Source organism: Globicephala melas, chromosome 13 (assembly GCF_963455315.2).
Source record: "Globicephala melas chromosome 13, mGloMel1.2, whole genome shotgun sequence".
Taxonomy (NCBI): Eukaryota; Metazoa; Chordata; class Mammalia; order Artiodactyla; family Delphinidae; genus Globicephala; species Globicephala melas.
In genome coordinates, this window is record NC_083326.1 from 62,865,081 (window position 1) to 62,892,006 (window position 26,926).

The window sequence follows — 26,926 nt, forward strand, 5'->3', positions numbered from 1 at the left end:
TGTCTCCTTACTTATTTTGTCACTTGGTCTGACTTGTACTGACGGTAGTATATTACATTCTCCAATTACTCGTGAGTTTTTTTCTGTGCCTCTTTGCATCTCCTGTAGTTTGTGCTTTATAAAGGTGTTGTTTCTGTTACTTAGTACATAGATGTTCATACATTCATTGTGAACCGCAGCTTAGTATTAGAAAGTGTCTGGCTTTGTCAAATCTGATGCTTTTTAGCTAGAATTAAACTTTTTTTTAAATTTATTTATTTATTTATTTTTGGCTATGTTGGGTCTTTGTTGCTGCACGTGGGCTTTCTCCAGTTGCGGCGAGTGGGGGCTACTCTTTGTTGCAGCGCGCGGGCTTCTCATTGCGGTGGCTTCTCTTGTTGCGGAGCACAGGCTGTAGGCGGGCGGGCTTCAGTAGTTGTGGTGCACGAGCTTAGTTGCTCCGTGGCATGTGAGATCTTCCCAGACCAGGGCTCGAACCTGTGTCCCCTCTATTGGCACATGGATTCTTAACCACTGCACCACCAGGGAAGTCCCTAGAATTAAACTTTGATGTCAGTGTTTCAACTCCTATTTTCTTACTGTTTCCGTTTGCCTGACATACCTTTGTCTATCTTTAATTTCAGCCTTTTGGAATCACTTTAACTTGTTTCTCTTATTGACACATATTCTGAGTATGAGTCCTTTATCAGATATATGTTGCAACTATTTTATCCTTGTTTCTAGCCTCATTTTTTACTTCCTTAATGTCTTTCGAAGAAAATCATGATTTTGAACTTCTTCTGTGTGACACTGGAGTTTATTCATTTTCAGTTCTGTGGAGTATTCTGTCATATGAATGTGCCAGAAGCATCCCATTCTGCAGTTGATGGTTATTTGGGTTGTTTCTGGGTTTTATTATTATGCACAATACTGCTATGAACACTCTTGTACAAGTCCTTGTGTGCAAGTTTCTTTAGGGTGTTTAAGCGTGGGGTTGCTGGGTCATAGGGCGTGCCAGGTGGTCCCTGATCATTTTCCACGGTGATTGGTTCCACATAGGCCCCTCCAATGTGGTACACGGCTCCAGTTGCCCCACATCTTGGTCAACATTTGCCAGGCTGTTTAATTTTTGGCTAATCTGCTAGGAGTGAAGTTATTTCACGCTAGGGTTGAACAGGCATTTCCAAGATTATTAATTAGGTTAAACATCTCTTCCTATGTTTGTTGGGTATTTATGTTTCTTGTGAAACATCTGTTCAAGTCTTTTGCTCATTTAACGTTTGGTGTTTGCTTCTTTATGTTATTGACCTGTGTCTTTATCTATTCTGGATACAAGTCCCGTGTGGGTTTGTGGCAAGTGTGGAGTAGTGAGTACTTGTGTTCACCGATGGCGGGCATTTTGCCACATTTGCTTTACTTCTCTGCCTGTGTACTTGTATGTAGCTAGACACAGGTCGAGGGTTTTTTTTCTGAAACGTTTGAAAACAGATTGCAGACATAACATTTCATCTCTAAAATACTGTATCCTAGGAATAAGAATACTCTTCTACATAAAATACCATTGTTTTCCCCAAGAAACTTAGCAATATTAATTCTATATTATCTGCAGCCTGTATTCAGATTCCCCCAGTTGTGGCCCCTGTTTCTGATCAGAATCTAATCAAGGTTCACACGTTGCATTTGGTCGACATGCTCTTTAGTCTCTGAATTTAGAAGAGTCACCCTGCTGTTTCTCTCGCTGTTTCTCTTGACCTTGACCTTTGCCATGAGTCTGAACTGGGTGTCCTGTCTGGGCCCCTGGTGGGTATGTCTGGAGGTTCCCGAACGTTGCTGGCATAGGTGGACGGCGATGGGCCCTCGGGAGATGAGTGATGCAGGCTGTTTACTGCGGGTGGCCCGCTTCAAGGACAGTGCCAGTGGTGACAGCCCGGTGTCCCCTCATGAAGGAGCATTTCCTCTGTGATTCATAAACGACCTGTAGGCACAGCAGATCTCCTGCTCCCAATAGCTTTTCCCCAGTCGGATCATTTTCCGGATCTGAGAGGTGATGCTCTCTGCTTGTACATTCATTTCCATCTTTTTATTTCTTTAAAGCCGTGAAGCGTTATATTTCACAGACCTGAACGCTCTGCTCGGGTCCAGGTCTGCGCCTGCGGTTCCTGGTGCTCCTGGTCCTCGCAGGGCTGGGCCTCCTTGTCTGCTTTTACGAGTGTTGGCTGGGAGCCGGCATTTCTTAGGGTTTTTCCTGTGAATTCACTGAGGCCTGGGTTGAAGGGGTCCTTCTGAGAGATGCACGGCCTGCAGTTGGGGGGCCCCAAGGTGGTGTGATTTGGAGCTGAGAGCTGAGGGCGGTGACGTTCTAGAATCTCCGAGCACAGCTTTGGTTCTGGTTCAGCCTAACACTTGAGCCCATGGCCCCGGGGACCTCATCTGTAGGGGATACTCCTTCAAGATTACCCACCTCCAGAGGGCTCAAACTTTGTCCCTCATGGACCTGGGACTCCAGGTCCCTAGGGCAGCAGGTACCCTAGGGCAGGGCCAGCTGCAGGCTCTGTGGCCCTGCCCACGCTGCGCTGTGCTCCCACACCAGGGTAGTGGGGAGGCCGGGTCCCCCCTCCACAGGAGTAACCCTGCGGCTGTCCTCCGTCTGTGGGCCGGGCCTGGGGGGCTCTGGGGGCATTTGTAGCAATGGTGGAAAGGCTGTCAGACTGTCTCTCTTTTTAATTTTTAAAGGAATGTGTCTTGCAGAACCCAAAGTTGTGCTCCATGGATTAAGTTTCAGGCTCCTTTGCCCTCTGGGTGGGGGGAGAATGACAGGCCAGTGGAGGTGGGGGCAAGGCCAGCGGGGGGCAAGGCCGGTGGGCGGCCATCGTGCTCACCGCTCCGGGCGGCCTGGTGCCAGGAGATAGGATAATACGATTATTCTCAATTAGATTAATAAAGAATAATTAGACGTCATAAATCAAGTCATCATAGAGTATTGTCATGGGAAAAATATGTAGCTAGAATTAATTAGTTTTCAAATAAAGTGTTTACTTTAATTGCTTGAAATGATGGAGCCCTTAATTGCCGAGGCTTCGTCTTGGCCTGAGCGTCCGGCTGTTGTAACAACTTGACGGGTTTATTCCCTACGTCCGGGGAAAACAGTGGAGGAGGACTTGATTTCATCACCTGGGAGCTAGCCTGGTGCGGTGAGGTTGTGGAAACGCCCGTCAGGCCGCAGGCAGGTGGCAGGTGTGGGCTGGGTTTCTGCTGGCGCTGCCCAGGCCCACCGTGCTGCCTGTGTGTGTGTGTGTGTGTGTGTGTGTGTGTGTGCGCGTGTGTGTGTGCGCGTGAGCGCCTGTGTGAGCACGTGTGTGTGTGTGTGTGTGTGTGTTGGGGGGCTGCACGGTGGGAGCCTGTGCAGGGGTGGCCTGTCCCTCTGTCCCCAGAGCCCCTTCCCGAAGGCCCACTCCGGCCCTTTCACTTCCCCCCTCTGGCAACTGTGTGGGCGCCTTCCCCTTGCTGTGTGCAGGCTGGGTGGGGGCTGTCCCAGAGCCCAGCAGGAGAGGCCCCCCCCAGCTGCCGCAGCTCCCGGGGGGTCCGCTCCTAGCCGTCCCCTCTACACCCTTGGCCCGGCCCAGGGCCTGCGGGCAGACATACGTGGCCCTGGCTGCTTGTGAAATTGGGGTGGCGTGGTTGGGGTGGGCTCGGGGGGGCCCTGGCAGCTTCTCCTTTGGGGTGGGTGGGCCCAGCAGGCCTTACACACAGGACCAGTGATTTGAGGAAGGGTCTGTCCTCTGAGAGCAGCCCTCCAGGGGAGTGGCTGGGTAACTGGGCCCCGCCCCTTGCCCACACACACACCTGTGCCGGCCCTTCTGCCCCTTGGTGGCAGCGTGCAGGCTCTGGAACACTTCGAACCTGAGCCTGGGAGGCCTAGAGCAGCTCACCGGACGGTTCCTTGGGTGGCTGTAACAGTTGGAGGTTGTGATGAGCAGGACTGGGACCCGGCGGGCCGTGTTTGCAGCCCATGTGACGAAGACCGTGGACCCCATACACCTCTGACTTGGCTGGGAGGGCTCGTTGGGGAGGGCCCCCTGAGGGAGAAGCTGGAGCGAGGCCTGGGCAGAGGGCAGGATGAGTGCTCCCAGTGTGTGGACAGCTGGGACGAGGAGGACCCTGCCCAAGTTGGTGGGGGGTGTGGGCACTGCTGCCCTTGCCTGGGGACAGTACCTGTTGGGACAGAGGGTGCCGGGGTGGGCAGCATCCAGGGATGCTCTGGTGCCTTCCCGAAGGAGGACAGGTGAGTCATTCACGCCCTTCCTCGGTCCCCAGGTGACAAGCATGGCAGCCCCACCGCTCCCACCACCAGACCCCCAGTTTGTCCTCCGAGGCGCCCAGTCGGCGGTGCACACACTGCATTTCTGCGAAGGAGCCCAGGGGCAGGGGCGCCCGCTGCTCCTCTCAGGGTGAGTACCCCCGGCCCAGGGTGAAGTCGGGGGGTAAGGGGCTCAGGCTGCCCATCACCCGGGCACTCGCCCTTTCAGAGCCCTCGACGCGCTGTCCCCTCGGGCCTCCCCCGTGGAGGACGCAGGGACATGGTCTCCGTTAGAGGCGCCAGGCAGCTGGCACTGTCAGTGGCGGCCTCCCCACCTCTCCAGAGAAGAGGCTCCAGGGCCCTGCCACCCTCCCTGTAAGAGGAGCACGTGTCCCCTGGTTATGTGTTCAGAGCTGTCCCCTGAGCTGGGAGCTGCTGGCTGGAGCACCTGACCCACCAGCTGCGTGGTGTCCAGCCCGCTCCCCCCCATGCCCGAGCCTGACTGGAGCTTCTCTGAACAGGTCCCTTCGTGGGCTGGTGCACATCTGGAGCCTGCAGACACGGAGGGTGGTCGCCACCCTGGATGGCCATGGGGGCCAGTGTGTGACCTGGCTGCAGACACTGCCCCAGGGGCCCCAGCTCCTCAGGTGAGTCTTGGTGGCAGTGAGCCAGGTTGTGGCCTTCGGGGGGGTTCCGTGAGCTTTCCAGGGGAGGCCCTGAAGGCCTCCCCCAGCTGCCAGAACGGCCCCAACAATGGCAAAACCGGGTGACTTGTCGAGGGCAGCGCAGCCCGGGTGTGTGGGCCTTCCGGGCGGGTGCCCATTGAGAAGAGCCCGATGGACGCTTAGGACGGCTCTGTCCGAGCCCACCCTGGCCTGCTGGGGCCCCCAGGGCGAGGGCTGGGGGCCAGTACTTGGAGGAGCCTCCACTTCCCTCCTGCAAGTCGCGGGCCCTGGTGTCTTCATAGCCGCTCTGCAGCGCAGCCTTCTCCCTGGCCATGGAGCCACCTTCCTGCGAGGCAGGAAGGACTGGTCGCCAGGGTGGCACAGAGCTGAACCTAAAGCTCACCCAGGCTGATGGGGCCCCACTCCCTGCCCAGTGCGGCTGCCCCAGGGGGGACTGGGAGGCCGTGCAGGTGCCAGGGTCGTGGAACTCTGGGCTGCCAGCGTGGGTGGGTGGGAGATGGCAGAGCGAGGGGTCTGGCCCCCTGGCAGAGGAGATTGCATGTGTTGACACCATGGTGGGCCGGGACTGGGGAGTCTGGGGGCTGGGTAGCAGTGAGGGAGGGTCCTGTGGAGGTGACGGGCTGGGACCCCAGGTGGGAGGTGGGCCAGGAGGCAGCAAGAGGGCGCTGGTGGGTGAGGGAGTAAGTCAGGGGGCTTCCCTCCTTCCCCTGGAGAGGGGGATGGTGAGGGAAGGGCACGGACAGGAGGGAGCGGGGGCCACCTGGCAGCCAGAGCGACTGCTATCTGGGGCGGCCCTGACATCTGCCCCTGTACAGGGGTCCCAGCTCTCCCACCCCCGTCAGAAATCTGCCAAGTCAAAGAGGGCTTTCCCCGGCGCCCTCTGCCCCAGAACTCCCAGATGGTCCTGCTCTCCTGCTCCAGACTTGGAGCTTGGACACCTGGGCACCGTGGAGCCCAGTCCCCATTAAACAAGGCCTCTTGGGCTCCCAGTGGCTTCAAAGCACTTTTGTGTGGGACTGAAGCCGCTCCCGCTCCCTGCAGGTGGCTGAGGCCCCAGGAGTCCTGGAGGCCATACCCTGGGCGTGTGTGCTTGTCCATCCATCTCAGCGCCTCGCTCCTTCCCTGCCCAGTTGCCCAGACGCACCCCTCACTGCAGGACCCTCACGTGGCTTTGCTCTTTCCCTGATGATTAGAGTGGATGCTGTGTCTGAAGACCCCACAAGGCTGCTGGAAACTTCCTCCTGAGGTTTGAGCCGAGGTGTAAGCCCTTCTGGACCTCATGCTCCTCTGCGCACCTTGGGCTGGCCTTGGGGAGCCTCAGGCCGGGAGTTCCACCCCTTGGAGAGCTGGCTGGTGCTGTGCGGGGTGGCAACTCCAGGGGCACCCTGCTCATGTGCATGATGGATGGCGCTGTGGGGGCCCCCCGCCTAGGCAGGCGCAGACCACGCAGGTGCTTGGATGCTGCACTAGAGGCCGGGGCCCAGCTGTGTTTGGAAGTCAAGCCTCCAAAGTGGCCCTTGAGGGGGAAGGTGCCCTTTCATGTCAAGGGGCCGGAGGACAAAGCTGGGAGCCAGGGCTCTGCAGACACCCCAGCCACACCTGTACCCCTGAGGATGCACCTGTGCCTCTACAGCTGCCTGGGTGGGCTTGTTTCCTTCTTCCTTTATTGGGAGGCGTGATGTACTTACAGGAAGGTGCATAAGACGAGTTTCAGACCATCTTATCATGGGTGGACACCTGGGCAGCCACTGCCCGCCCCACGCCCGCCCAGCGGCCTGTCCTCATCCTCAGGAGGCAGCCCCTCCACCTCATTCTTGCTTTACCGTCTGAATATGCATCTCCAAAAAGCATAGACTCATTTTATGTTTTTTTTCTTTTAACCTAAATGGAGCGACATGGAGCAGCTTCCTTTGTGTCTGATTCTGTGTTTGCGAGACCCGCCAGGGTGTGCACGGCTGCAGTGTGTTGTGTGGGACTTTCTGTCTTATTCCTCTGGACGTGTGTACCCAGATTCCTCACCTTTCTGTGTCGGTGGAGATCTGGGTTGTCCACTTGGAGCTGTTGTGGATGAGGCTTGAGAAGACTCCCACCGGGCCTCCCGGTGCTGGGGGCCCCCGGATCCAGCAGTGGGGCTGCTCAGAGGCCACCAGTGTCCTTGAAGGGGCTCCCACTGGCCAGTCTGGGATGGTTAGGGCACAAGAATCAATGAGAACTCTGGGTGATGACCCATCAGTAACACAGGAATGTGTGAGTCCAGACTGATGGGAGGAGGGGAGATAAGAGGCGAGAGCCCGCTGTCTGGTGGGTGTGCCTTGTGGACGTGGAAGATGACCGTCTGCAGGGCTGACGGGCAGCACCACTGTGGGTGGAGGCGCTGGGTCATCTGAGGCCAGGGTGGCGTATGTCACAGTGTCTTTCCCAGAAGTGCCCACGGCAGGGGGAGGGGCTTTGAGTGAACACACCTGCCGGGCGCCTCTGTCCAGGTGATCAGGGTGGGCAGTCGGCCTTATGTGCAGTGTCATCCCCTTGCTGTCCTCCCCAAACGTGGAAATGTCACCCTGGGGATGACACGCACACACACAAGGGACAGGGAAAGGCGTGGCCCGTCCAGTCCAAGGGCCTGGTGAGCGCTGACCAGCCCAGTGTTTGTCCCGGGGCCCCGAGCTTGCCTCTCCGTGACTGGCACTGACCCACATGGGCTGTGCCAGGGTCCCTCGCTGTGGGGGAAAGCGTGGAGGTGGCGGCGCAGCTGGGTGCGTGTACAGCGTTAGCAGTTAGGGGTCCAGGCGAAGGAGGCAGGGAGCCACTGTTCTGGGGGTTCCTCAGATACAGGACAGCCCTCCCTCCCTGTGTGGGTGCCCTTGGCCGGCGCCTCTGTGTGAGAGCACGGTTCCCACTGCTGCTTCTCTCCTGAGCTCCACTCAGACACGGTGTCGAGAGGCCTCACGTTCTCTCTCTCCCGCGTCGCTGCCGCTTCAGGCCGAATGACTCCTGCTCCCCAGGGTCCAGGCACATCCTGCCAACACCAGCGGTTCTCCAGACAGAGCTGGGGTCTGGATCAGGATCGGGTGCCCTGGGTCTACCTGGGGGGCATCCATCCACACAGCACCGAGGTCTCCCAATGGTGCAGGTAGATTCCGGGCCCCGCGTGCCCTCCTTTTATAGCATTCTACTTTCACTGGAACTCTTCTGTTTAATGGGAATTCTCCTCCCTGTGTATATATGTGTTCACTCATGGGTCTGAGCTCGTGGAGATTTCTTTTATTCTTGGGTTAGAATTTCATTCTACCCACAACACACTGACATTTGTCCTCACCGGGGAGGGTCACGGCCCGTCTCCTCTTATTTTGGCAGCCAGGGCCGCGACCTAAAGCTGTGCGTGTGGGACCTGGCGGAGGGCAGGAACGCCGTCGTGGACTCCGTGCTCTTGGAGAGCGTGGGCTTCTGCAGGGGCTCTGTGCTGGCTGGGGGCCTGCAGCGCTGGTTGCTGGCTGTGCCGGGGAGAGGCAGCGATGAGGTGAGTGAGCCCATTCACCCTTGGCCCCTGGCTGCAGGAATACTGTGCCCCGAGCGGCTCCTCAGGCCAGCCTTGGCCTGGTCACCTGAGGTGGCCCTGGCGCTAGGGGTTGGGAAAGGGGCCCGAAGTGGCCCAAGGTCTCTGGGAGGCCCTGGCACCCAGCCAGGAGCAGCACGGGATGGACAAGTTCAGGGCCCGAGGCTGTCAGGGGCCTTGGGAGCAGGCAGGCATGGAGGGAAGCCCCAGGCAGACCCCATGAGGTCGAGGTAGGCCTCAGAGTCAGGACAGCAGGGGAGGGCGGCCTTTTGGGGTCAGAACTGGGCACTGGCGTGAGAGGTCTCGGGCAGGGCTGAGACACAGGGTGTAAGGGCTGGCACCAGGGTGGCAATCGCAGTCACAGATGAGCGGGGCCCGTCAGAGGACAGGGCTCCTGGGGGCAGTGGGTGGGATGGAGCCCCAAGGTCACTGTCAGATGGAGTTCAGGCTGAGTGTCCAGCAGTGATCTGTGGCAGGGACTGGTCAGTCTGGACAGTGGTGTTCACACCCCAGGGACAGAAGAGGCAGAATCCCCAGGGGAAGCAGAGCCCAGGACGGGGTGCCGGCGGGGAGCGCCGAGGGCAGGGGGATTGGGGTGCTGGAGGCAGTGGGGGAAGGAGCCCCAAGTGCAGTGGGATGGCCTGGTGGGTGGGGGCCTGGGGGCGCCGAGAGTGGGCGTGGGCCTGGGGTACATGTGCAGGGGGAGGGAGGCCCCTGCCTACCGCCCACGCCCCGTCCTTCCCGTGTCCCCTGCTGCCCTGAGGGCCTATGCGGCGGGCGGGGCTGGGCAGGGACGCAAGCCTTGCACCCGGGAAGTTTGGCCTCCACCCAAGAGGAGTCGTGAGTCTTAAAGCAGATTCAGCTCATAAATAATGAGGCAGGAACAGGCATCTATTTGTTCATGATGGCGTTTAAGTCACCAATTAGGAGCTACATGCGATTTTCTTGCCAGTTTGCCAAAAACCTGTTAAAAGTTTTATTAACGTGAAAAGAGAGGGCTCTGCTTTCTCCTGGTGGCAGCAGCCGGGTGGCGCCGAGCCTCCTCAGTGGTGGGGGCCGGACCACACTTCTGCTGAGGTTGCCTTCCGCTTCCCCCACCAGCCTGGCCCAAGACTGCTCGTCCCCTCTGCTTCTCTCCAGCTCCCCAGCTTCTGGTACACCACCACCCCCCTGCCCGGGAGCCACAGGTCTGGGAACCTTGCATATCCTGGGAAAAGGGCTGTTTTCCATGTTCCCACCTGGAATCAGCACCACTGGCCTGTGCCCAGACAGAGCCAGGCCCGGCCGTCTGGGTGGCCACACTTGCCCGAACCAAACATTTTTCCTTCTGGAAACAAAACTTGCCCTTGAATGCCAGGTGGAAGCATCCCGGTGTGAGGAAGGCCCCGGCAGAGTGCAGAGCCCCTCCTGGGACCACAAGGACCAAGGGGCACTTGTTCTGGATGCCAGCACTGTGCCCCCTCTCATGGCGCCTAGCCCAGGCCTGGGCTGCCCTGGTGTCGCCCTCACTCTGGGCCACTCACCTCTGCCCGATCCCCCCGCCCTCGCGTCTCTCCTCACTGCCACCAGAGGGGTCTTCCTGAGCCCCCAGATCAGGGGTGGGGGCATCCCTCTCTGACCCTGGACCCCGCTCCCCCATCGCCCAGCAGCTTGTCCTCCTGACGTAGTGACGTTTTAGGAAACTGGCATCGGAGCAGAAATAGGAAGGCAGGCATCCAGCCCCCAGCACCACGTTCCTTGACCTTCTAGGTCCCCCGCCTTGGCCGGGACGGGCTTGGGTGCCTGAGGCCCAGCCAGTCCCCACCCCTGCCTCCCTCCCGCTGACTTTGGGGGACAGAAGGGCTCCGAGGCCCCCTCCTCTTTGGTTTGCTCGGTCACTTCTGGGCCACACTCCATGCCACCGCATCCTCCTGTACCTCCTTCATTTTGCTGGAGCTTCCCCTGAGCTTCGTGGGTGCTACAGGAACTCCTTTTAGCAGCCTCTAATTCATGGCGGGATGACGCTCACGTCACTTAGGTCCTTTTCCGTCTCTTTGGGGCAGTGAGAACGAGGTGTCTGGGGTAGGTGCTGGCCCTGCAGGCAATGTGATACCGGTGGAGGGGGCTGTGTGTGCATGTGTGTGGGCATGTGTGTACACGCATGTGCACGTGCGTTAGTGAGAGCAGCAGCAGGGCTACACCCGTTCCACACTGTGTATTTACACCTTGAGTTCACCCTGGGGTTTCCTCCTGGGGGTTCTGTGCCCCAGGTGTCAGAAGTGGACCAGCAGGTGTAGGTTCTGTCCCCTCGATGCCCCATCACGTCTGGACCTCAGACTCCTCATCTGCAAACCTGGGGCTGCCCCGTGTCGACGAGGGGTGCCTTGCAGCTCTGCGGTACACACACTGTTGTTGGTGGAGTGTCCCCAGGAGGGTGGCTGGAGCCACCAGGTGGGGACATGTCACCCAGCCAGGCGCAGGAGGGGCTGTGTCAGCGTCAGGCGACACTGAGCACAGGCCGCACACGGTGGAGGAGCAGGCGCTGGGGCCCCAGGTGTGCAGGTCTGGGTGCCATGCGACAGTCCTGGAGGGCTCAGGGTCATCCACGTGTGGGGCCCGACAGGGAAGGAGTGCCAGGAGGAGGGTGGGAGGCCGAGTGAGCTGAGTCAGCGCCGTGGGCCAGGCCGCCTGCTTGGCCAAGAGGTCAACGCAGAGGAGGCCTGAGGTAGCTGCGGGGCAGTGACACCGCTTGAGGGACCTGCCAGTCACTCATGAGTGACGCGTGCATTCCACACAGCCCGGCAGTCCCCGAGCCCAGGAGCCCGTGGGTCAATGCGGGAGGCACGGCCTGGGTTCCCGAAGGCGCAGACAGGCCCACAGTGGCCGGGCTGAGGCCTCAAGAGTCTCCTGTTTGTGCAGCACAGACTTGACTTGGCTCTGGCCCAACTCAGCTTGTTTTCTTACTGTCAGGTTCAGATTCTGGAGATGCCGTCCAAGACGTCAGTGTGCTCCCTGAAGCCCGAGGCACAGGCCAGGCTGGGCATGCCCATGTGCCTGCAGCTCTGGCAGGTAAGGCCCAGCGCCCGCCAGCCACGCCCACCGACCACACCTGCCGGCCACGCCCGCCAGGTGTGAATCATGCCCATTAGGGACTTGGTTCCTCATCACCTACGGGCACTGGCCCCTGGGAGGCGTGTGCACAGCGTCCTCCTCAGCCTTGGTGTCCCCAGCCCTCCAGCCCTCCTGCTGCGAGGACGCCTACAGACCCTTTGGGGATGCCGGGCTCGTCCTCGTCCTCGCAGGGCGGTGTGGGAGACAGCAACCCCCTCCTGGGGGAGCCACATGCTCCCCTCTGGTCTGCTCACCGGCACGGCCTGGCGTGGGGCCGGGAGGGGGTGCTGACTAACCCTGCAAGCCTGCACGGCCCCTGCGTCGCCAGGATTAATTTTTGTTACTTCTTTGCCTTGTTGAGGCTGGAGTGGGCTTAATGTGCTGGCTTTCCCTGCGGCCACACTTGGAATTTCTGATCCACGCCATTTCCTTCTTTCTTGGCTGTTCTCTCTGATTAGAGAGGGTCTGGAGGCATCTCCTGAGGCTGCGGCAGAAGCCGGGGGGCAGCGGAGTCACAGGCCTGAGTCCCTGCAGGATGGGTTCTGGCTCTGGGGCTGAGCGCGAGGCCTGGGAGGGACCCTCCTGACCAGAGGGGCAGCTTCCCACCCCCAGCGGTCAGCACCAGCTCAAAATGGGCGTCTGCTCCTGGGGGCAGCAGAGCAGATGGTCCGGTGCATTCATGTGGAAAGAGTCTCGGCAGCGTCTTTACAGCTGCAGAAGCCATGGGGAGCAGGTCACTGACCAGGGCTGTCCTGGACCGCTGCCTGCGGCCTGTTTTTCAGCTCCGAGCAGCTCACCTGTGCCTCCTCAGAGCCGCCCCGGGCTGCCTGGGACCAGGGGGAGGCTGTTCCTGCCCCTGCTGTGACTCTCCTTACGAACCCTGCCAGGCTCGCATGGTTTGGAGGTGTCTGTGTGCCCGCAGGGTCCCTGGGCCCAGCTCTTGTCCCTCCAGGGCCCTGCCCTGTCTTGCAGTTGGTGTCCCTGCCATCTCTGAACTGAGAGAAGCCCATGGGGGAGGGGCGTGAGGAAGTGGGGACTCTGAGACTCACCTGGATGGCAAAGCTGCTGGTGCCAGCAGGCAGGGTGGGGGGGCGCCTGGAGGGGCAGCGGAGGCTGTGGAGGTGGCCTGGTGCTCACAGGCCCCGGGCGGGACGGGGCTGCATCCGCTCACCCTCCCTCCCTGGAGATGCTGTCATTGCCTAATCGTGTAAGAATTCCATCAGAAAAATGTGCAGATATGGGATGTACAAACTTGTCAAGGTAATTGACGTGGTTGACAGAAGGACAAATCGAGTTGTGTTAGTTGATACAGATCCAGCGCAAAGCATCCTGTTAAGAAAAGACTATGCTGATTTGAAATGTCCCTTTATTCCTCGCCAAGCCTGGAGGTCCAGGTTATAGCTTATTGATCTGAGTGTGGCAGAGTGGCCCAATGTGGGATTCCTTTCTGAAACATTCAGAGATTTCTTGTTTTGCTCCTGAGAGTGGATGGCCTGTGTTGTTAGGATGATTGTCATGTAGGAGGTCAGAGGTTGTCCACACCAACCCTCAGAGCAGGTCCTCCAGTGTCCCCCCCACGCCCCCAGCTAAGGGCTCCCCAGGGAACCTCGAGGTGCTGGGGGGCGCCTCGGGCTGGCACACCTGGGGTGGGGACGGGAACGCAGAGCGAGCAGAAGTCAGCCTGGCACCAAGGGCGTGGTCGCCAGAGGACTGAGGCCCCAGAGCCCTGACCCGCCTGCAGGGTCTGTCCTGGGGGGCCGCAGGGACCCTGTGTGCTAGGAGAGAAGGTGGAGGGGCCTCAGTGCAGGGACAGAGCCTGGCACGGGGCCCTGTGGCTGGTCTGGCTCCTGCCCTGGCCGCCCTGTGTGCCTGCACAGGGGGCTCAGTGGTGTGCAGCCCCCACTCCAGCCTAGGCACTCAGAGCTCCCAGACCATAGGCAGTGGGGGAGCCCTGGATGCAGGAGGAACATGCAGGGTGGGGACTGGGGAGCAGGCTGGGCCAGGCAGTGCGGTGGGAAGCTGGTGGGAGGACACAGCAGTGCCCCAAGGGGGATGGACCCAAGGGGGCCCCGGCAAGTTCCTCACAGCTGCTTTCTTGGACTCCTCCTTCCTGCTTGTTTTTGGGAGCACATGTTATCATCAGAAAAAAGGGCTTGTGGGAGGCGTCCTCCAGATCCCAGAGCTGATCTGTACGGGGCTCCCCTGGCTCCCCTCACTCTGCGGGGCCCTGAGACATACCCCTCATACCAAGCACGGCGAGCTCTGCTTCCTGGGGTTCAGGACGTAGCTAGCGTCCACTCATGTTAGACACTCACGGTGTGCAACACCTAGGCATGGAGCCCCTCTGGGTGGGCAGCGAGCTCCAGCAGGTGGGCCAGGAGGGCCCGCCTGGGTACTGTCGGCCACGCCTAGGCACGCGGCTCAGCACCAGCCTTGCCTGCCAGCAGCGGGTCCCCATTGGAGGCAGCCTTGCTGGCGGCCCCCAGGCCCTGTGCTCACCGCTGGCCATCCAGGGTTTGAGGGCCGCCGGCTGAGCTCCTGGCCTCGGGAAATCCTCCGCTGGCAGGGGGCGCTTGGTCGTTTCTGAGCCCTGGGAGCTCAGTGGAGAGCAAAGGTGCCGGGTCCTGGCGGCAGTCCTGGGACTGGGCACCAAGCACGGGGCGGCCGCTCTCAGTCGGTGCCAGGCCGACCCAGGGTCCCCATGCTCCCCTGCAGGCGGCTGCACAGCCCTCTGACCCACGCCCTCATCCATCACGCGGCTCGGCCGGCAAGGCGCTGACTCTGCAGCCTTGACGGTTGGGGGGCTTCCGCGGCGACGTTGACAAAGTACAGAAGGTTCATTTTTCATTGAGACGGAGCTCGAGATTTTCTTTGGCCGGCAGTTCTAGACAGGTGGCCGGCCCCGCCCAGGGGTGGCCGCACGTCTTGGCCGGTGGGAAGGAGTGGGAGGACCAGCCAGTGTCCCAGACCCCGACGGCAGGCACACCACCCAGCCCGCACTGGCCCCAGTCTGGGTGTCGGCCCCCTGGGGGTGTGCAGACCCCCCAGGGCTCAGTGGGGAAGGCGGCCTATCTCAAGCTCCTTCTCCTCCAGAAGGCCCGGGCCCCCCGAGCATCCCCCAGCTGACAGCGAGCTGTCCCCACAGGCTGACTCCAGTCCCGGCCCTCTCCTCCTGGCTGGCTACGAGGACGGCTCAGTGGCCCTGTGGGACGTCTCCTCACGGAAAGTGTGCAGCCGCGTCTCCTGCCACACGGAGCCCGTCATGGGTCTGGACTTCGACTCCCAGGAGGCCAGGGGCGTCTCAGGCTCTGCGGAGAAGGCGCTGGCCGTCTGGAGCCTGGATGAGCAGCAGGCCCTGCAGGTCAGTGGGCCAGGCCCGAGGTGTCATTTATCCTGCTCTGCACCAACAGTCTGATGGGCTGGAACAATATTTAGGCATGAAGAGGACTTGTGGCAGGTCCGCAGTTAATTAATCATCGGACCCGGCGCGGGCGGGCCTGGCGGGCGGCAGTAGAGGGGCTGGCGCTCGTGAGCCATTCACAGGGTTTGGGTTTCCCTCAGACCTTGGCTAATAGCGGTCACGTCTCGTCCATCTAGAGGAAAGGCATGTAGAATCCAGGACTGTGCAAGCCCGTTTGCAAAACTCAGAGGAATTTGGTCAGTAAGGAACTGATCAATCAAAAAGAAAAAAAAGAAAAAGAAAAAACCCCAAACCCTACATGGAGAAATCCCTTAGTGAGGCCCCTGTGGCTGTCTGCAAGCTGCCCGGGGGCAGTGGGAGGGCCGTAACGGCTCAGTGGCTTCCCATCCCACGTGGCTGGGGGCCCTTCGGGGCCACATCTGGGTGCCCAGTGCTCAGCCCTGTTGGGAGGGGGTGATGGAGTTGGCCGGGAGGGGAGCCTCCTGGCCAGGCCTCAGATGGGTGAGGTCCTGGGGAGTGAGGTGCTGGGTGTGCCCTGTGCCTGTCAGCCCCCTGAGGGTGACCTGAGTGCACACTGGCTTCTGGGCGGGGGCGCCCCCATTAGCCAGGAAGCCTCAGAAGGCTGAGACCTGACCACGGCCGGCTCTGCGAGCCCAGGTCTGGTGGGGGAGTGGGGCCCCAGTGGGGAGCTGTGTATCCCACCTCCTGGAGCTCTGGAGGACAGGGCCTGTGGCTATGCCCTCTACAGGGGCTGCGTGGTCCAGGCTTCCCTGCAGACAGGAGACCGCAGGAAGAGGGCATCTCTCGGGCCCTCCCCAGATGGGAGGCCTTGCCCAGCAGCCCGGGGCCCCCACAGCCAGGGAAGAGGCTCTGTGCACTTGGGTGGGTGGGAGAGGGCAGGCATGGGTGAAAATCGGGAGACACTGCCATGCCCAGCGGACATTGCCATGCCCTGGGTGCAGGATAGCAAGGGGCAGGGCTATCAGGGGTGGGTGAGGGGTCCTGGGCAGGAGCTAGGGGCCAAGGGCGGACTCAGCAGGGAGATCTTCTATGCGGCAGCTGGAGGGACCGCTCTAGCTTCCTAAAAAGCACAATCCATGGGAGGACCAAGCTAGAACCAGAGCGAGTGGCCATGGCTGCAGGGTCTGGGAAGGGTCCTGAGGGGCGAGCAGCCCTGTGGAGTCCCGGGGAGCGGGGAGGGAGAGGGAGGGAGGGGTCATGTGACACATGAGGACAAGGCAGGTGTTCCAACTTCCTTGGCATCACCTCCTGCCCCCCACGCCCCCCCCCACCCCCACTGCAGACCAGCCTGTGCCACGCTCGCCTGACTTGCAGTAAAGCAGCTTCCCGTTCGTCTTCCTGTCCGGTGTCCCAGGGAGTCCACAGAGGCCCTGCAGGATGGGGTCAAACAGGCCTCCCTACGGGGCTGGGGCCGGCTGTGGGGGTGGAGCTTCTCCAGCCTCCATTCCAGAGGAAGCATCTCCAAGGCCTTGAAGTCCTGGATGTGGGTGGTGGGAGTGGAAGTCACCATGGTGCTCATCTTTAGAAATGGGGCGGAGCCACGTGGTGCTGGGTCTTAATGTTCTGAGCCGTCAAGGACACAGAGCCTGGCCAGGTGGGCATCGGGGTTCCCCCCACACCCTCCTCTGCTCCTGCCTGGTGGGAACCAGGCAGCAACCCCCCACCCCCATGAGGCCCAGTGCTCTGTCCTGCTGTGGCTTCAACTTCAGCCCAACTTTGCAAATGCCTAGAGACCCAGGTGGCTCTCCTGAGGGCCCCACTGACTGCGGTGCCCCCAGGCCCTGCCCCCAGGACCTGGGAAGAGGCCCCTCCTGCCGTCCTGGCCCAGGTCGGCCTGGTCTCCCCTGGCCTGTTGGAGAAACAGCTGCAGGAACTTCAGACTTAAATTTATGGGGCATGTTCCAGCTCAGAGCTGGAGGTTCACTGTGCATATGAATTGGAAAGTCAGAGCATAGGGAGGCCAGGCCAGCCGGGAGGTTGGTGGAGGCCGTGCCGCGGCCAGGGCCTCTCTTAGCGTGCATCCTAGGAGGCGCCGCTCCTCCCTCCGACTGCCCACTGTGGCCTCGCTGGAGACATCCATGTCCCCAGAGGCCCAGACACCTTCAGGTCCTGGAACGCAGGCCTCAAGGAGGAGGTGTCAGGGCCTCGAGGGCCTCAGTGTCGCAGTGTCCGCAGGCACCTCTCCCTGGGCCCTCGGTGCCGCAACTGGCCCTGAGGCGCTGGCCGTGGAGCCACGTGGGCAAAGATGTGCCTTACCTCGCGGCAGCAGCTCTAATGAGCCCAAATCAATCTCCCCGGGCGGGTGGGCGGGCGGGCGCTGCAGAGGCGCAGATGGGGCTCCTGCGTGGAGTGAGGGTAATGGGAACCAGATGGGGCCGTGCTGCGCGCGCATTCCTGGCACCTGAGGTCATGTGCTGCGAGAGCCACTGGTGGCCGGGATCCTTCCTGGAGGGTCCTGGTCCGAGACGGGCTTGGCCAGAGGCCGCGGCAGTAACTGGAGCCTTCGGCCACCCTCTCTAGGACGTTGGACGCTCACCCACCTGTAGGGGCTGCTCGCTCTGCTCCCCTCGAGCCCGGGGTCTGGGCCTTGGCTGTCGTCAGACACAGGTGGTGTACAGACCTGCCCTCCCTCCCACACTTGGGGCAGGGTCCACGGCCTTGAAGCAGGGGCTGATTTACGGCCAGCGGTATTTCTAGGCCCTGAAGTAATAACTAGGCCCCCACCCCAGCCAACCCAGGCTGGAGTCAGACCACCACTCCCCCCCATCACGCCCACGGCTGGTCGGCCAGGCGTCCCCTCCTCCCTGCTGCGTGGCCGTTGCCCGCCTGCTCCCCAGCCCTGCCGGGGGCTTCCCTCTAAAGTGTGTCAGCAGCTGGTGACACTTGGGCTGGTGCAAGGGAGACCATGGGGCCCCGAGCTGAGGAGGCACACCACCATCCCCACCCCCACACACACATATCTCGGGACACCATGGGCGGGGCTCCGGCCGCCTTGACCATACATGGGTGCTGTGGGCCCCGATAGGACTGGTCTCTTCCAGTCCAGGTCCCCACTGAAAGGGCCTTGTGCCTTGATTCTGAGCTTCCAGGAGGGGCTGCGAGGGTGGAGGTGCATCACTCCTGTCCCCTTTCCCCTGGGCCGTCCTGGGCATCTCAGCCCCTCCCAGGTGGCAACACTGGCATGGATGTGCTCCGCTCCGCACCCGACTCGCAGCCAGCCGCACAAAGACCACTGCTCAGGCTGCTCTGCAACTTCCCGGCCACCACCTGGGCTCCCAGCTCCACCAGCAGACAGCAGATTTGGGGAGCCCTTTACTCCCTGGGAAACATCCCCGTTGTTAACAAATCCACCTTGAAGCAGGGCCCCGAGTGGGTTCTGGCGCACCCACTGCTCCAAGCCCAGGGCGGAGTTCCTGGGAGAGGAAGAGTCGGGGGCTGTGAGTCACCTTGTCCTTGCCCATGAGTTGGGGCTCAGGCTGACGCACCCCTGCTGCGGGCACACGTGTGGGCTTTGCCTTCTCATGCGGGCATGGCTGCACCAGCTTCCAAGGGAGGGGGCGGTGGGGGTGAGGGCCGTGCTGGGCACCCACCCAGTGAGTGGGTTATGGCTGCTTGTGTGCAGCACAGACAGGAGGCACTGAGCCTGGATTCCTCTGGACAAGAGCACTGGAGTGGCAGAGAGCGCGGGACATGCGGGGATGCTGCTGGTCGCCATGGACGGAGAAGGGGCCCGGGACATCACGGGCCTGGGCACTGGACAGAGGCCGCAGGAAGGCAGGGCAGGCGTGCGTGTAGGGGCTGGATGGGTCGCCGCAGGGGCACTGCCCATGTGCTGGCTGCACTGACCTTTTTCAGTTGTTTGTGATTGCATCCCTGTTTTATCTGCAGGACTGTCCTGTCCATTCCTGATCAGGCTTACGTTTGTTTTCTTTAAACATCTTTTCCCCATTTCCCGTCTACCTTTCTCTTCCTCCCCTGAGTCCTCCAGGCTCGATGTGCAGCTCTGACCGGGATTCATCACACTCACTTCCGGGCGCCCGATTTTTCTTTGTTCTCTGACTGCGGAGCTGATCAGAGTGTTTTTATGTTTCCAAATGTTTGATTCTTTCCCCAGTTATTTTTTATTTCTAGGCTTCTAACTTGATCCATTTGTGGTTGGAGAACTAGTTCTGAGTGATAGCAGCTCCCTGAAATGCCAGTAGGTTCCCGTGGCCCCCGTGCTTGGAAAGAGGTATTTCTGCTGCCCACCACCCAGCTGCGCCTGCCCCTCAGGCAGCCGTGTGGTTCATGTGGGCCACGTGGGTCGAAAGCCATGCCTGCCCCGGCCTCTGGGGGGTGCTTTTGCTGGGTCCATCTTGGTGACTTTCCTGGGTCCTGTGTGTTCTTAGTCTGCATTTTGAATCTTCCTGGGGGGTTGAACTCTTGTTATCTCTGGGAAGGATTTTTGCCTGAAAGCCCATTTCAGCAGTGCTTCACATGGCTCAGGCCAGGTGTCTTCTGGCTGCTACTTCCTTCTGTAGCTTTTTTCCATCTTTCACCTTCAGCCTCCCTTCACACACAGGCGTCCCCCTCGTGGGCCAGCCGCGCACACGACCTCATTGCACGGGTTCTGTTTTGTCCCGTGCGCGCTGCCTGGCCGCCTTGTCGGGCCCTCTAGTGGGGCTCTGCTTTTTCATGCTTTGCGACAACCTCTGCCTTTTCTCTGGAGCACTTGGTTGGCTTCCTTCGTGTGCTTTGAAGACACGTGGTCTCCGGTGACCCCCGTCTGCTGAGGACTCGTGGCGTCTGGTCCTCACTCCTGGTCACCTCGTGGGGCTTCTCCTCGGCCGCTCCCAAGACGTTCTTTTTATCTGTGGTTTTCAGGGGTCTGGCCTCCCTGAGAGACATTGTCCCATGGCCCTCGAGGCTCTGATCAGTTTTCTCTCTTCTTCAGGTCAGATAATGTCCATTGATAATGTCCCCTAGTTTACAGACTTTTAAAAAATAATAATTTCCGGCTTCCGTGGTGGCGCAGTGGTTGAGAGTCCGCCTGCCGATGCAGGGGACACGGGTTCATGCCCCGGTCCAGGAGGATACCATGTGCCACGGAGTGGCTGGGCCCGTGAGCCATGGCTGCTGAGCCTGCGCGTCCGGAGCCTGTGCTCCGCAACGGGAGAGACCACAACAGTGAGAGGCCCGGGTACCGCAAAAAAAAATAATAATAATAATAATTTCCAATCTGCTGTTAAGCCTGTCCTACACATTTTTCACGTCAGTTATTAGCTTTTCAGTTCTACATTTTCTATTACTGTGCCTTTTTTTAAAAAACAAAAGACTCTATTTTTAGAGCAGTTTTAGGTTCACAGCAAAATTGAGAGGAAGGTACAGAGATTTCCCATATACCCCCAGCCCCCCCACTATCGACATCCCCCCGCAACAAGTGGGACATTTGTTACAATCGATGGAACTACACTGACACCTCATCATCACCCAGAGCCCTTGGTTCACATCAGGGGTCACTTCTGGTGATGTACATCCTATGGGTTTGGACGAATGTATAATGATATGTGTCCAGATGTGCAGTGGTGTCTGTTTGTTGTCATTTGCATTTCTCTAATGACATACGATGTGGAGCATCTTTTCACATGCTTAGTTGCCATCTGTGTATCTTCTGTGCTGAGGTGTCTGTTCAGGCTTTTTGCCCATTTTTAAATTGGGTTGCTCATTTTCTTAAGAGTTCTTGTGTATTTTGGGTAACAGCCCTTTATCAGATGGGTCTTTGCAGATACTTTCTCTTAGTCTTTGGCTTGTCTTCTCATTCTTTCAACAGTGTCTTTCCAGAGCAGAAGTTTCTGATTTTAGTGAAGTCAGGTTATCAGTTGTTTCCTTTATGGATTATGCTCTGGTGTTGTATCTAAATGCAAGGTCACCTAGGTTTTCTCCTGTCGTCATCTAGGAGTTTTACAGTTTTGCAATTTACATTTAGGTCTTTGGTCTATTTTGAGTTGATTTTTGTGAAGGTGGCAGGTCTGTGTCTGGATTCGTTTCTTCTCATGTGGACGTCCAGTTGTTCCAGCACCGTTTGTTGAAAAGGCTACTTTGCTCCTGTGTCAAAGGTCACGTGTTTATGGGGGTCCATTTCTGGGCTCTTTTTTCTGTTCCACTGATCCGTTTGTCTCTTCTTCCACCAACATCCATGGTCTTGATTCCTGTAGCTTCACAGCAAGTTGTGAAGTTGGTCCTCCCGCTTTGCTCTTCACCTTCACAGAGTGTTGGCTGTTCTGAGTTGGTTCTGAATTTCCATTTCTCTGCTAATAGATCCTACCTGTTCACTCATCAAGACAATTTTTTGGTAATTATTTGCATTTTCTTTCATTTTTTGGAACTTATTTAAATATTGCTTTAAAGTCTTTGTCTGATATGTTCCACACGTGTGCCGTTCTGGGCTGGTTTCCATTAACTGCTTTTTTTCCTACTCCTTTGGGTGTCTAGTAATTTTTGTCTGTGCCAGACATTGTACTGATGGAGATGGAGACTGGATTCTCTTACTTTGCAGAGCAATCACTCTCAGCCCTGCGGCTGTTCACCTGCACCATGGGCTTGGCTTCCACTCCGTCAGGCAGTATGTGGGGCCCAGGGTCATCCCAGGCTCCTGTAATGCATGGGACTCACCTTCCAAACTGTACCTCCCCTTCGCACTTGTGGGGCTTGGTTTCCAGCTTCATCATGGTTGGCCAGAGTAGGCCCAACCAGGGCGTGATGCCTACCCTGCAGCGTGGCCACGCGGGGTCTCATCTGGTCTTGTGTGGACACACAGATGTCACCCTCGGCTGCTGGGTCCAAGGTCACTGTTGATCTCTTGTATTCGTTCCCTTTAACCCTGCAGCAGCCACTGGCCGGCTAACCTTGTGTGGTGCCCTGAGTGGGCACAGCCCAGCCCTCACAAGGACTCGTGGGACCCACGTGGCCTGCAGTCCCTCCCCCAGCCCCCTCTATGCTGCTGCCTCACCCCACGGGTTCCAGCGGCCCCACCCTCTGATCACCTCCTTGGCTTCACGTGGCCGCTGTGCTCCGCCTGGACTTTGCGGCCAGACATTCCGCGAGCAGAGAGCTACTGGGCCTCTGGGAGGCTCCCCTGTCAGCTGCCCTTCCCACCGGTGTTGGTGCCTGGACGCAGTCACGCAGTGTCTTTTGTCCAGTTGGTGGTTGTTGGCAGCACGCGGAGTGGTCTGGCACCAGCTGCCCATCACAACCACCTCCTGTAGTCCCAGCTTCATGAAGGGTGTCTGTCTGTCTGCTGAGCAGACATTCGCGGCTTCTTGTTGTGAACTGTACACACTCTGTTGTTGTCAAGTGTGGGCAGTCCGTCCGAGTGCTCCCTGGTCCCCGGGGTGGGCCCTGGCTCTCGTCTGCTGGCTCCCGGGGTTTCTTGGCCAGTCATTCTTTTGGTGTCTCTCGCGTTCACAGCACACATTTGCCTTTCACTTTGGAATCCAGTCAAAAGTCTGTTGAGTATATTTTTATTCCTTTTCAGAGAAATACAAGGGCAAATATTAGGAAACGATTACACCTGGGTGGGGAGAGGAAGTGAGGTTGTTCTGTCAGCACCTCAGTGGGTGTCAGATAATCTCCGTAGAATGAGGCTGACTGTTGTATCTCCGACCCAGATGACAAAGATGAGCAGATCAGTGAACTTCACACCCGTCTCTTTTGCTGCCGTCCTGTATTTCTGTTAGTTACACAACCGGTTCTGTAGCCTTGATCCCTGTATTGTCTCAGGCCTAATCCTGCAGGGGACTATGTTCCCTACTCTCTGCCAGGCCACTTGCTGCCGTTCCCCTGTTTTCTCCTGAGAGACTGGACTTAATCTCCTAGTTCTCCAGGAAGAGCTGATGGGACGCATCCCCTGGCTTCTTACATGTTCACAAATGCTCGTCTGTTGTTCTCATACCTGAGCGACAGTTTGGCTGGATATAAAATTCTCAGGCCTCCCCTCCCAGCTTCGCAGGCGTCACCCCACTGTCTGGCCCAGACCTGGCCCAGACGTGGCCATGGGCCATTCTGCCCTCATGGTTGACTTGATCCTTTTGCCTGACAAAGGGACTAATCAGCTTTGCGTCCAATGACGTTATCAAGCGCATCTTCCTGTGACCACCCTGTAGGCTCTCTGTGGATCCTAAGACTTCAGTTTCTAGAAGCAAGAACAGATTTTCTAAACGGCAAAGGTCAGAGCAGCTGCGCGGCCTTCCACATCTGCTGTTTCTCCAGTGGCCATGCCTCTGTCCCCAGGTTGGGTCACACCTGCCTTTGCTGTCTCTTCCGATTCCCCTCGCTTCTGCAGTGTTTGCTTCTCTCGGTGCCTGTGGATCAGGCTCCCTTCTCTGGGTTTGCTCTCCTGGTTCTTGTTTTATGGAGATCATTGCTTCATGCAGTTCTGTTTTGCTGATTTGCAAAAGTGCCTGGTGAGTGTCTGGTTGCTTCCGAGGAATGCTGCCATCTTTCGCTGAGTTTCTTTCCTCCTTTTCCCTGTGTTGTCTTTGAAAAACGAATGACTCTCCCTGAGGCTGCTCTGGCCCAACAGGAGGTGAATTTGCAGAGAAAGGGGAGCTGCTGTGGGCACACCAGCGACCCCGGGGCAGCAAGGACTCCTGGTGCCCAGGGCTGGGCCAAGACAGGATGGGCGGAAGGACGTGGCCATTTGGGTCATCACGACGATGGCCAAGTCTGTGTTGTCAACGTGGGGCAGAGCTGCCAGATGGCCCCACAATGGCTGCACATCCAGCCCCAGGCAGCCTTCCCCCTTGCATGCCACGCAGGGCTGCCCTTCCCCCGGCTTTGCTGTAGGTGGGGTTTGCGTTCCTTCTGCTCCTTCTGCTTTGGGTGCGGTGAGTTTTCACGAGAGAGGACCCACTGACCTTGCTGCCGTCCAGTGGGCAGTGCTGCTTGGAGGCTGGGGGGCAGTATTTCCTTGGGGAGGGGCCCAGGCCGCAGTCCACTGAGGCCTGTCCTGTCTCAACCCGAGGGTCTGGCCAAGGGCAGAGGTCGCCTGTGCCGGCTCCAGGAGGTGGCAGTAAGATGGCAGGAGCGCTTGGCTCCCTGTTCCTGACAGGGGCGTCCTGGTAGAGGAGGAGGCGTGGAGGCAGGTCTAAGAAGCCACCTAACGGTTCTCCCTGCCGCTCTGATCACAGGTGCGTGGGACTCACGTGCTCACCAACCCCGGGATCGCCGACGTCAAGATTCGGCCAGACCGTAAGATTCTGGCCACCGCGGGCTGGGACCATCGCGTCCGTGTGTTTCACTGGCGGACGATGAAGCCGCTGGCCGTGCTGGCCTTCCACAGTGCCACCGTGCACTGTGTGGCCTTCGCTGACGACGGCTTGCTGGCCACAGGGTCTGGGGATCAGCGCATCAGTGTCTGGTCTCTCTACCCGTGCACGTGACTCGTGGCTCCTTGTCAGGACACTTGGATAGCGGGAAGGTGGTGCAAGGGGTCGGAGGCCATGGGCCACGGGCCCCACTGGTCATGGGAAGAGCCGGTCATTTGGGCCTCCTTCCTGCATGGGACCTGCTCCCTTTCATGAAGCACAGCGTCTGTGCCACAGCGACTGCCATTTAAAGCATAACCAGGCCAGACACTGGGCACCAGCGACCCAGGCAAGAGGCCGACCTGGGGGTGCCTGATAATAAACTTGTTTGCAAACCTGCAAGCTTGAGGTACGAATTCTCCCAGGTGACCCCCTGCTTCCCCGGGTGATCAGAGCCCAGAGCTGTCTGTCCTCAGAGCCGCCACTGGGCAGGGTGGCTGGTCCGTCCAGCAGGGACGCCAAGTGTGGGCCCCGGGTCCTGGGCTCCTCACACCGCAGACGGCCAGGAGCTCCTGCATCACAGGGTTGAACCGGTGACAGGCTCCTGACGGGAGTGCGGCAGGGAGAGGGCCCCCGATGGGGGTGGCGGGGAGGGCACAGGGCTAGGCCTCCAGCAGGACCAGCAGGAGAAAAGAAGGGCCACCTCGTGGAGTGAGGCTGAGAGTGGCAGGTGGCTGTCCCAGTGTGGCTTCTAGGCATAAAGCCCAGCAGCCCAACGAGACAGACGGGGACCAAGGGCACTGTTGCAGCCGCTCACACAGGGCAGCCGCCGGCGACTCCCAGGTGGGGCCGAGCCCAGACCTCAGAACAGCTTCTCTCAAGGCTGGGCTATGGATTGGGAAGGAATGGGACCCTGAAAATTGGGATGGGGGCTGTGGGCAGAGCCCGACCAAGCTGGGGGCCACAAACCCCTTCGTTCCATCAGCTTCTTTGCCGGGAGAGCCCCCTTCGCACCCTACCTGAGGTCAGCCCCCCTTTGGCTGCAGGACCTGAATGGCCTCCCCCGAGGCAGGGGCCCTCAGGGGCACTCAGGAACCCCCTACTCCACACTTTGCTTATAACCAGACTGGGTCCCAGCAGGCCCGAGAGGGTGGGGTCTGCGGTGGCTGCGCTCCAGAAGGGCTGCGTGGCTTTCCCAGGCATCTGGAGAACACGTGTGCATCCAGGTGGCGGGATGCCGAACCCACTGGAACAGGGCCCTGCTGGAGAGTCTGGCCTCCAGGTTCAGCTCGGGGGCTGAAGGGCTCTGAGGTTTGGCTGATTGGTTGAAGCAGGGACCACGAGGGACACAAGTGGGGTTGAAATGCCAGCACTGTGTGGGGTGCTGAGAGGGGGGCACCAAGGGTGTTGGGGGAGCTTCATGTGAGACTAGCTCACCCTCCTCGGGCTCCAGAAGATGTGCCTCCCGGCAGCTGTGAGGACCACCTGCATCCTTGGAGAGCTCTGTGGTCCCTCTTCCCCGAAGGTCAGAAGCGGCAGTGGGGACGGGTCCTGGGGCTGCGGGGCCTCATGGTGGACAAGGGTCCAGGACTGCGGGTGTGGGCAGATGACCCCGGGCCCCGGCAAGAGGAGCCAGTGGGCAGCCGCTGAAGCCTGGCCTGGTCCCCGTGGGCAGAGCAAAGCGTTCTGGATCCAGCGAGCAGACGTCTGACCCGGGCCACCTGGACCAGCAGGTATCTGCCCCGCAACCAGGCCCAGGTGCCCACCATACTGCCTACAACTTGTGCTGCTGATCCAGCCGGGGCCCCCCAGACCCACACCCCTGACTGGGGGGCTGTGCACCATCCCAGCTCAGGGACGGGCCTCCCCGTGGGCCCGTTGGACAGAGGTGCTGCCGGGTTTCCTCCAGCACATCTGCGGGGGTGGGGGGGCTGCGGCCCCTGGGATGTTGGGGGGTGGTGCGCATCCAGAGGGGTTTCCACATCACGAATGCCAGCAAGATGGGCGGCTCTGTTTAGGCTGCGGAGACCTGAACCCCGCGTGTGGGGCGTCCTCCGGGCGCTGTGGTCTGCTCAGGACCCCACTCTCTGCCTTCTCCACGGGAGGCAGTAGGGCACTGGGTGCCCCTTTCGGGAGGTGGACCTCTGCTTCTTCAGCCTGGCCGGGCTCCTGCATCTCACATGTGCCCTCACCCTGAGCAAAGCCAACGTTCAGGCCAGCGTCCCCTCCCGTGGGTCTGTCCTGGAGACTGGACTAGAGGCCAGTGCTAAATAGCAAAGGCCTCTGTCTCAGGACCCACTTGGCCTCCTCACTAGAGCATAGCTGCGAACACACCAGTCATTCTGTGGGTCCCGCCGCAGCTGTGACCCTGAGGTGCTGGGCGCTGGGCTGGGGCAGCCTCTAAAACCAGGCTGCAGCTGAGGACGTGGTGCCCATGCGCGCTTACATCCGCGCCATCAGCTCAGCGATCCTTTGGCAGAATCACTGAATTCACGAAAACAGCTGTGGCAGCGTGTCCTCCCGGCAGAGGACAGGGCACCACAAAAAACCAGAGGTGCCTCCCAAACGTTGGGGGTGAGCTGTGTGTGCTGTCTG

General features: G+C 59.6%; 1 protein-coding gene across 2 annotated transcripts in view; it reads left to right on the forward strand.

Annotated features, from left to right (window-relative positions):
- GNB1L (G protein subunit beta 1 like) overlaps nucleotides 1–24,748 on the forward strand; it is a 43,972-nt gene extending 19,224 nt beyond the window's left edge. For both annotated transcript variants that reach the window (XM_030836426.3, XM_060310729.1), the window contains 6 exons: nucleotides 4,294–4,427; nucleotides 4,798–4,923; nucleotides 8,317–8,479; nucleotides 11,465–11,563; nucleotides 14,751–14,966; nucleotides 24,215–24,748. In XM_030836426.3, coding sequence (XP_030692286.2) covers nucleotides 4,303–4,427; nucleotides 4,798–4,923; nucleotides 8,317–8,479; nucleotides 11,465–11,563; nucleotides 14,751–14,966; nucleotides 24,215–24,466 — 981 coding nt within the window. In that variant the 5' untranslated portion in view covers nucleotides 4,294–4,302 and the 3' untranslated portion in view covers nucleotides 24,467–24,748. The remainder of the gene's footprint in view (nucleotides 1–4,293; nucleotides 4,428–4,797; nucleotides 4,924–8,316; nucleotides 8,480–11,464; nucleotides 11,564–14,750; nucleotides 14,967–24,214) is intronic.
- The last annotated feature ends 2,178 nt before the right edge of the window (nucleotides 24,749–26,926 follow it).